Source organism: Cystoisospora suis (assembly GCF_002600585.1).
Source record: "Cystoisospora suis strain Wien I chromosome Unknown contig_9399, whole genome shotgun sequence".
NCBI lineage: Eukaryota > Apicomplexa > Conoidasida > Eucoccidiorida > Sarcocystidae > Cystoisospora > Cystoisospora suis.
In genome coordinates this window covers 1-9465 of record NW_027162173.1, presented here as the reverse complement: position 1 = coordinate 9465, position 9465 = coordinate 1, and the positions used below count along the sequence as shown (strand labels likewise).

The 9465-nt window shown below is 51.8% G+C and overlaps 2 protein-coding genes across 2 annotated transcripts; one reads left to right on the top strand and one right to left on the bottom strand.

Annotated features, from left to right (window-relative positions):
- The first annotated feature begins 1 nt into the window (after position 1).
- CSUI_011036 (morn repeat protein) lies at positions 2-7770 on the top strand. Its single transcript, XM_068071137.1, has 8 exons — positions 2-372; positions 1743-1841; positions 2484-2589; positions 3695-3776; positions 4717-4846; positions 5404-5589; positions 6017-6101; positions 6724-7770. The coding sequence occupies exons 1-8, from the start codon at positions 103-105 to the stop codon at positions 6792-6794; spliced, it is 1029 nt and encodes a 342-aa protein (XP_067916888.1). The 5' UTR covers positions 2-102; the 3' UTR covers positions 6795-7770.
- Positions 7771-8694: 924 nt separating this feature from the next.
- Positions 8695-9452, bottom strand: CSUI_011035 (60s ribosomal protein l21-1-like). Its single transcript, XM_068071136.1, has one exon. It carries the CDS (start codon positions 9374-9376, stop codon positions 9056-9058), a length of 321 nt encoding a protein of 106 aa, XP_067916887.1. The 5' UTR covers positions 9377-9452; the 3' UTR covers positions 8695-9055.
- Positions 9453-9465: the final 13 nt, after the last annotated feature.

Sequence of the window (9465 nt, the reverse complement as noted above, 5' to 3'; positions counted from 1 at the left end):
TGTTTGGGGCCAGTCGAGCGTTCGCGCGCGCAGGCCCCTTCGCCGGCTGTCCGTTTTTTCTTTTCCAGCAGCAGCGATCGTCTGCCAGTTTTCTCGTATCGGATGCAGCAGTTCCCGCTGCATATATTTTCTGCATTATTACCTGGAGCGCTGAGCTCGACTTTCTTTCCTAAACTGAGGGGCTTTAGGGCATCCGAAAGCTGTAGTGACGTTTGTGTCACTGTCCCCGAGGCTGTCGCGTTCTTGTTCCAGCAAAATTCAGTCCTGGCCCTGCAGCAGTATCTTTTCTGCCGTCTCCTGCGAAAGATGGGAAACTGCGCGTGTCCTCGGAGCCTCACAGGCGATACCAACGACGAGCTGATCTTCGCTCAAGTAGGATTCCGGGAGGGACTTCACTATAATAGTTACAGACATTTCCCGAAACACTGTGATGAAGTGGTTCAGTTTTGTGAGCGTATACAGTACGCGGGTTCTCTACGATGGCTGTCCATGTATCTTCCAACGAACATAGCACTGACATGCAACAGCTGGAGAGTCCTCTACTGTCCCTGCCAATCTGTAATAAGGCTCATTTCGATGCACACTGTGACAAAACCTACACCGACGACCGTTCATTAGCCCGCCCAGACCGAGGTACTTTGGGGGTGGGCGCGGGTGTTCTTGTGCTGGCACTATAGTATGCGGAACATCATGTACTGATATAGAGGCCTGCCCAGTGACGCAGTTTCCCACGTTTTTTGTCAAGCGTTTCCACAAGGCCACGTCCTCACCACAGTTATTTCAGCTTAGCGAGATTACGAAGAGCGAGCCGTTTCTTGCAACGGCTCTTCTGAACAGCTCACCAAAGTCACAACACATGGGGACCTTCTCGGTCGTCCCGTGGACAGATGCTGTTTCTAGTCAGCGTTGGTTGGGGAGACAGGAGTCGAATGTCGGGGAGCGTTTGGAGAATATTGACTTCGACATTCATGTAGGACAAGTGAGGTTGGTTGCATGTGGGTTTTGCTTACCTGTCTCATGTAGATTGAGAAAGAGCTTTGTTTTCGTACCCTACACCCAGCATGGATCTCACCGGAGTTGTAGAGGATGCGACCTGTAGTGAGTTGGTGGCGAGTACGTGGGACTAAGTCCAGTGTTGGAATGAAAACAGCTGCTCTCCGGCCACCAGCAAGCAGAGCAACGGTAGCGTCCCCCCGCATACACTCTGTTGTCGGGGGTCACTTTGTAGGCCTCCACCCTACGTCCACCATTCCTGTCCTCCACTCAGCCTGGCCAAGTGGCTGTTTCGACGCACGGGAGAATCGCGATGTAAGCGATCACCTGTTGTCGAACTAGGTGAAGCGCTACTGATCGTGTGGAGGGTTACCGAGAATTCCTGAGTACAGACTTCTCTCTCAAACTTTTTTCGCGGCACTCCTTCAATTCTTGCAAACCTTAGTCCTATCCGGACCCGTGGGGGATGAGAATCGTTGATAACAGATTGTGTACCACCGATATTGCTGCTGCCGATCAACTGTAAGTTAAGTAAATCAACGATGAACTTCTATAAGTACGGCATGCGCATGGCATGTAAACGGCTGCCGAGATTTGCGTGGGGAGATCGATGACTTCATTGGGAGAAGGTGAGGTGTGTTCAGGAGAGAGGTGCCAGGAGGGAAAGCGGGAGTGCCATGCAGCGGTTTCTTTGGCCCTGCCCAAGTGGTGCATCGTTCTTTTGCTTGGCTCGTGCATGGTCTGCACAGGATGGAAAGCTGAAGGGCTACGGAAAGGCAGCTGTCGGCAGCCGGCAAAAGAGAGAAGTGACGTTTGACAATGGTGCAGTCTACAATGGTGAATGGCTAGTGAGTTCTTTACAGATGTTTGTCTGCCGCTATCTCCGCGCCACACATGACCATGACGGAGGCTTGAGTCCGGTGTGCTTGTTGATACGTCTCTAGATATAATGTTGACATTGGTTTCATGTCCGTTCTATTTCTAGCGCCGCTTTCTCGGACCTCTCGTATCTTTTTTCGCTGAGTTCAAGGATTCGTACTGACGTCTCAGTCCCGCATGGGTGGATGTGTTCTCTGCATTTTCGTCTCTGCACCACTGTATTTGGTGGTGGGTCTTTCGTGGCTTCTTTTACTCGGACTGTGTTTTCGGTACACTGGCCTCGTGGTGAGTGCATTTACTGGCTAGTACCTGAGTTATACGAAGGATGAGGGCTTACACTGCATAGGTGCAGAGAGAGGGAGCAAGCTACGTCTGCTTGAGGGGTGCATCTTGCTTCAACATGACTTCCATACAAGGTCGTGGCGTATACTTGCGCCATTGCAATCTGAAGAACACCAGGGGAAGTGAAGAAGAACACGCGTCGTCTTCTTGCTTCCTCCAGTTGGTGCAAGGAAAAAACGTGACGGAGACTGACCAGTATCTCCCCTTCTGGTTCTTGGGGTGCTGAACACACCTACGAACTCCTCTATGAGGCTTTCTGTCTTTTCCAGGGCGAGGTACGTGATGGATATGGCATTCAGACATGGGATGACGGTGCGAGGTATGAGGGGCAGTGGGTGAATGATAAGGCCCAAGGGAAAGGCAAGTTTGTCCATGGTAAGTGATACCCACCGTTTCAGACACCAGAGTGTCTGGACGAAGAAGACACCTCACACGTTTATCGGCAAGTTTCTTTTGCAGACACTGGATAAGATGGGGGACGTGACTTCTGACATATTGAGGTCAGAAAGATTGTAGTAGCGCTGTAAGCTTAACCCTCTTTCCACCAGATCAGGTGTCTGCTGTATCTGTTTCTAACACAGTTCAAGGAGCTGTGTCCCTCAATAACCACCGCACTTGTGGACTTCACTCTTCTCCCTGTTTACAGGGGATCTTCAACGAATGTGAGCGTCAAGCTATGTCTTTTTGCACGAGGTATCTTTGAAAATACTTGTCTTCATTGTGCTTGTCGTTCTACTCGTATCACCTTCGCCTTTTCCCAGACGTGTAGTACGTTAGGAGAGGCAGGACATGCAAGTGTAGGAGTTGCCTGGGACTGGCTTTCAATCTCGTACAGTAGCAGGTCCCCTTGAGTGTGACTACTGTGTGTATTCCTCTGACGCCAAGTAGTATTCCACTGTATTACGGACTCGTTCAAGCGATCTAAGCAGATTCTCATGTTCTCCTGGGAGCGGGCGGCCATTCACGACGGGTGTATGGTGATGGACTCAACAAGGTCCTTTTCTCTTACGGACGTCACCCCCTGATTCTCCAGGAGTGTCTGTCAAGACTGTTTTGTGTACGGGGAGGTACTCGTTTTACCTCAAGCCAGTATCTTGAATGTAGTGCGCTGGGTATTTTTATGTCTCTGTTGTGGACGTGCAATCCTAAGGATCTGTGTATCGGTCACGTAGACAGCGATGAGAAGCGTAAATTCTGAAGTTCTTCCGTTCGTCGAACCGTTTCAAGTGTCCGCGAGAGAGACCTGAGCCTTCCAGGGAAACGAGGGAAGATGTCCAACACGATGGTTCAGTTCCGTCATAGCTGCTGTCTGTAGACCCCCCCACATTTTTTTTCCCATGGAACGGAATAGAGGGGAGGAAGCTATGGTCAGATCTCTCTTGTCCTTTTCTGAAGGATGAGGGTGTCTGCTTATCTATATATAACACGCGACTGAGGTTCACGTTCTCGAGACAGTTCTTCCCTATCTCTTTTGATTCAGTTGACGGCGATGTCTACTTCGGCGATTGGTTTGAGGACAAAGCTCATGGGTACGGTGTGTACAATCACGCAGATGGGTCCAAGTAAGTCTGATGCGCTTGTTTGGGTTCTCATGAAGGAAGTTTTCAGTTCAGCGACCTTCCTCCCCTTTCCTGCGGTTTCTCAGTTCCGGCTCCTGTTGTGCAAGAAGAGGAGGATACTTCTGTCATCTTTCTCTCGTTCCATGTAGAAGTGTAGGCGGACCAGCAATAATAAACACAAGAAGTAGATAGATAGGTAGATTATATATGGCGGTCGGCGCAATAATGGTCATACAGATAGACCCACATACGGCTGTATTCTAGTCTTGCTGGCCCTGCTTAGCTATGCTCGATTGCTACATACTTCGGTAAGAGTCCCCGAATGTTCTCCGCCGTTCGCACAGGCGCAGACACTGCTGACTGCTTCGCCGTGTTGCTGGGTTTTCTGTAATGATACGCTGGGAGTTTTGCTGGTGTATAAGCGAAGGCAGTGTCAGTGAGCTCCTGTTATTGTAGTGGACTTAGAACTCGAAGCGAGGTACCGATTAGCAGAAGAGCGTTCCTTTCGAAGCCGGTTGAAACAGGTGAGAAGGCCTCACAGGCCTCGCTCTCATTTAAATACCTCGTAGTCGGCTGTCGCATTGCTCCAAGGTTCTCGGAAAGTCGGAGAAAGAAGCTCTGTATCTTCGGGACAGAGTCCTCATGCGCACTCGGGTAACGTTTCGAACACGTTAGATGCAAGTGTACGATTTTTCTTTTTCAGTGAATACGTATAGCACTCGCGAAAACCGCCCCCAACTCCGAGTTGGCACAGCAAAGACATCCGAAGAGATGCCAGCCGTTCGGTTCCGAGGTGATTTCCATACGCAGTTTCATTCTTCTCATTGCTCAGCCGCAGCGTGGGTGAGCATGCACTATAGACATCTGCGGAGCGGTGGGCCATTTGCTGGTACTCACAGTTACAAGTCTCTCTCCTGTTCGTGCGAGAGTTATGTTTGGACAGGTATGAAGGACAGTGGTACGAAGACAAGCAACATGGCAAGGGGACAGAGCAATGGCCAGATGGAGCAAAGTACGAAGGCCAGTACAGCAATGGAAAGAAGCACGGGAAAGGTACCTTTTCCTGGGCAGATGTAAGAATTTTGTTGTCGGACAGGATATGAGCTTTAGACTTGCGTGTTCCCGCTGTCGTATCTTTCTCTCCTGTTTGTTACTCTTATGTTTTCGTCTATATAAAATCGAGACGGCAACTGTCGTTTTTTCTGAAGTCCAGTGCAAGTGAATGCGAATCCGGAGGGTATTGGCAGTAGGTATTTCTTGAGGGTTGCTGCTATCGAAGTTCCGTGTGGCGAATCTGCGGTGGTATGCAGGGCTTCCTCTCACTGGAGGTCCGCACCTTTCAGATTTTGGTAGGAGAAGCTCTGCGAAGACGCTGGCAGTGAAGGGGCTCTCTCACGTCGGTGAAAAGTGGAACACTCCAGGGCTAGTGTGAGCATTGTCGCAGCGTCTGTGTAAAGATAGAGGATCCCTTCTCTTAGCCTAGGCGCAGCGGGACGTACATATTCATGCAGGAAAGTTTTTTCAATGTTGAAGACAATTGGTTTGCGAGGAGGTCAACGTCGTCCCATTCGCTGGTTAAGTTTGTAGGAAAAAGTATTTTTCTTTCGTGTTGTCGGTGGTTCTTTCACAGGGAAGCGTCTATGAAGGTGACTTTGTGAATAATGACATTCACGGATACGGGGTGTACCGATGGGCGGACGGGCGAAGGTATGAAGGCGAATGGGAGAAGAATCGCATGCATGGCCAGGGCAAATTTCAGTGGGCTGATGGCCGTATCTATGAGGGCGACTACCGTCACGACCAGAAAGACGGAAAGGTACGTTTACATGCAGCGGGTGGACACGTACATACCATAGTAATGCCACTCTTTCACATATTGTTGACTATAGTCACAGGTTGTATCCGGTGACCATGTCCCAGGTAGATAATTTTGTTTTGTCATGCTGTGTGCTAAGCATCTCGCAGATCACGTATAGCCATCGGTCAGTGAGATAATACGCTGGGTCCTGGTGGTGTGCCAGTGCGACAACGGCGCAGACACGACTGAAAAGCAAAGCAAGACGCCATGAGTCGCAGCAATAGACGGCTACTGTAGAAGAGGGCTCTGCTGTCTATACGTTACGTACTGCGACTTGCCTCGCAGCAATCCTTGGGCTGTTCTTAAATATGACAGCTCTTGTGGACGTCATCCCATCGGTTTACGAGACTCTCACTGTGCCTGGGCTGATGGTTTTTTTCTGCAGGGTACCTTCTCGTGGCCTGACGGAAGAAAGTACATTGGGAACTGGAGAAACGGCAAGCAGCATGGCCGTGGCGTTTACATAACAGGTGAGCTAATCAGTTCAGTCGCGTTTTGGGGTTCTCCCATGTATGTAACAGCCCTGGCGTCGCATGGAGTACCCGTCGCCTGCTTCTCCGTAGTAGTTACTCGATCGCCTCGCGCATGTGCGGAAGCCCCTTTGCGTGTGCCCAGAGTAGCTCGATGCTAGAGTCCGTCGGGTTTGATCAGCATGGTAGCACGCTGTATGCACATGGGTTGTCTTACGGGTACTCTTGATAAGACTGTCGTGTTGGTTGTCACCACGCAGTTGTTGTTCATTTCGCCGTGGGCGCATTCGCGGGGCCCGTGCTGCGTCTTTGGGTCTCCGCGAATGGTGCTTCTCTTCTTCGCGCCTTCCGTAATTTGTGTCCTGGGTGTTTTTCGGTACGTACAGTCCCCCTGTCGCAGTTCTGTTGGTTCTAAACTCAGTCCATTCAGTAGTCTTCTCCGTTGCTTATATTTATAGACCATCGTGTGTATGTGCTAGATGAAATGCATCCGCATCTTGCGTGCTTGTGTCCCAGGTATCGGATGTAATCCGTAAGCCGAACCAGGCAAGCGGTGTGCATGTGATGAACGTATATGCACCTCTCATCGTTCCCTGGACCCTTGCGTATGTTCTAACTGCAGCGAAGAACGAGCAGCGCGTTGGCGAATGGGAAGATGGCCGGCGCGTACGCTGGATTAAGGACGGCGAGTGATGCTGCTGTCACCCAACATTCGTTTGGAGCAGCAGGCTTGCTCTGTCGGGGGTGCAAGTCGAAGTCGCCTCGTTTCGCGTTAATGTCGGAAAACCCGCAGTCTAGAGATTTTACCATTCTCGCTTTTCAGACGTTCTAGAGTTGTGGTCTCAGCTGTACGTGTGTGTTCTCCTTCCTTGTCGCTGCGGCGGCGCAAGGCCGTCGTTGGGGACCAAGGACAAGGGTGGTGTAACCGGAATGAGGGATGCTTTGCGACTAAGCTGGGATTTCTTGCGTCAGACAGGGATTCGTTTGTGAAACGGCCACGGCAACGAAATACCCTCATCGTGTTACATGCGTCGCCGCTGCTGTACCTCGCAATTTTCGGAGGACTGCCATGCGCTACCGGGCTGGGAGCCAAACGACGGCGCGCGCTGCTGACTTCGGGGGGCCAGTTTCGAGAAGTTGCTTCAAGAAACGTCTGTTTCCCAGCAGAGGTTTCCTTGCCAGACTCAGGAAGGAGCCTGGTGGTCTTGGTGTGGTGTTCCATTGCTTCATGTGTGGGACGGGAGAGGAAGCTGAGTAGGGTGGAATTAGAACAGTTCGGTCGACCGTCCGGTGTACGGGACCGGAAAAAGTCATACACGAGTCCTCAACATGAGCTGTCGTAAACGAGTATCGGCTTTGCTGTTGAGAGTGGCACAGACTACGCGCATCACACCCCCCGCGATGCAAGATAACTACTCCTGCCCGAACGGCTGCACATGCGCACTGTCCCCGAGATCGGGATAACAACTTTCGAAAAGGTTGGCCGGTTTTCCTGTAGCCTCATAAGGAGCGTTCATTATGGTCCTGTCGGTGTGACAGCGGTTTTGACGTTGCTTCGTAATGTGGGTTGCGGTGAGTCTCTTTCGTTACAAGGGGCGTGTGTGGTGCCACATGACCAGTTGTGAGTGGATATTTGAGTTACGGTGGCCTGCTTGTTTTATTTCTGGAGTTTCTGTCGGGTTTTCCGGGTGATCTGCTTTCCCTAGCCGACAGCGTGAACAACGAAGTTGACGTTCTTTCCGTTCGTTTGCGTTAGACTCGAAGCAGGAACGCTTCTCTTGGTTCTTTTCTATCGTCGCGTTCGGCGCACTTCGACAGCTGTTGCCGGTTTCATGCCGACTGGCTCACGGTGGGTGAAGCCCACAGCTTACCCGATTCTCTGGCGGCCTGTCGTGCAGCCGGATTGTCGTAGTGTCATGCGTGAGTTAGTAGAAGCTGGAAAACATCTGAGCGTCGTATATCGTGGACCGCCGAGAGCTAAGCGTGAAGCGGCGGTGAGAACCTGTATGGGTCGGCCGAGAGCCCCCAGCCCCGTGTTCTCCGCTCTAGCATACTTCATATGAGTCAAGCAGCACCGGCCTTACGGACCACATCGCCCGCGCTCTGCACCGGCGGAGTGTCAGGCGGCAGGGTCACATTGGTGTTGCCATTGCGGCTTGTTCAGGGGCCAGCTGCCCCGAGTACCATCACCCGAATCAGCCTTGGTTGTGTGCCTCGCTACATCCATCGCCTAGCGCTACAGTGATTTCATCAGACGCAAGCGTCCAAACACCGTCCCCAAGTAGACAACGGAAGGTCCGTTCCATACTGTATGCTGCCCAGAAGCTTATAAAAAACCCTGTCAACCGAGGACGCGGCCCCACCCCCAGTACCCGGCGCGGCCGCTTCCACTCTGCACAGCTCCTGATGTCCTGCTTACACGCGGTATGCCTTCTACGTTCCGTGGCGACGCAAATCATTATTCGCGGCTTCAGTTTGGGCACAGGCGTAGCCGCCCTTTTTGTTGAGCGGAAACCCAGCTGCAGACCATGCAACGACGGTAGACCTTTCCTACAGCAGAAGGTTCGGTCCGTTCAGAGCGGATGGGTAGAAAGACCACACTTCAAAGTCCCTACGGCATTCGTCTCATCGTGCGACATCACCAGGACCTGTGCGAGCCAAGCATCTGCGCTCACAACTACCGGCCCTAAATCCACGCGGGAGAAGACAGAACAAAAGAATACTCGACACCAATCGACTCCTGTTGCCAGAATTTGACTGGCGCCTGGCATCCCACTAGTGCTGCCAGCGACCTACAGACCCCACGCGGACACACACTCATGTTACCCCTCCGTTAGGAAATCGGAACCGCAGGTCTACCGAAAAGGAAATCGTCCTTCTACAGGCCGCCCCTGAACAGACGGTGTAAGCCACTGCCAGTTGCTGCTCCTTGCCGCGCCAGCTTCCATGAGTCATTAGTATGACTCAACGAATGGCACTGGCTCCAAAACCTCCATGGGCCCTGTGACGAAACAACCGGGTTTCGGCCCTTCAATCTGCCTCTTAGTCTTGATGCTTGTCCCTTTCATATGAGCCTCGTGATGCGCAGCATCGTTTTCCTTTACGCGTCGTAAGAAGAGCTCGTTGCATCGCGACTTTCGGACGTGTTCCATGCGAACGTGTACGCGCTTCTTGATTACGCGGTTTCCGACGACCTTGTTGACCTCCACGCCAACGGCACGCTGCGTGACATTGAAAACAATCCCGGTGCGGCCGTGGTAGTACGAGTAAGGCATGCCTTTCTGCACCGAGGGGTCGCATACGATGTCAACATAATCGCCCTTGCGGAAAATCACCAGTGTTTTTCCGCAAGGGCGATTATGTT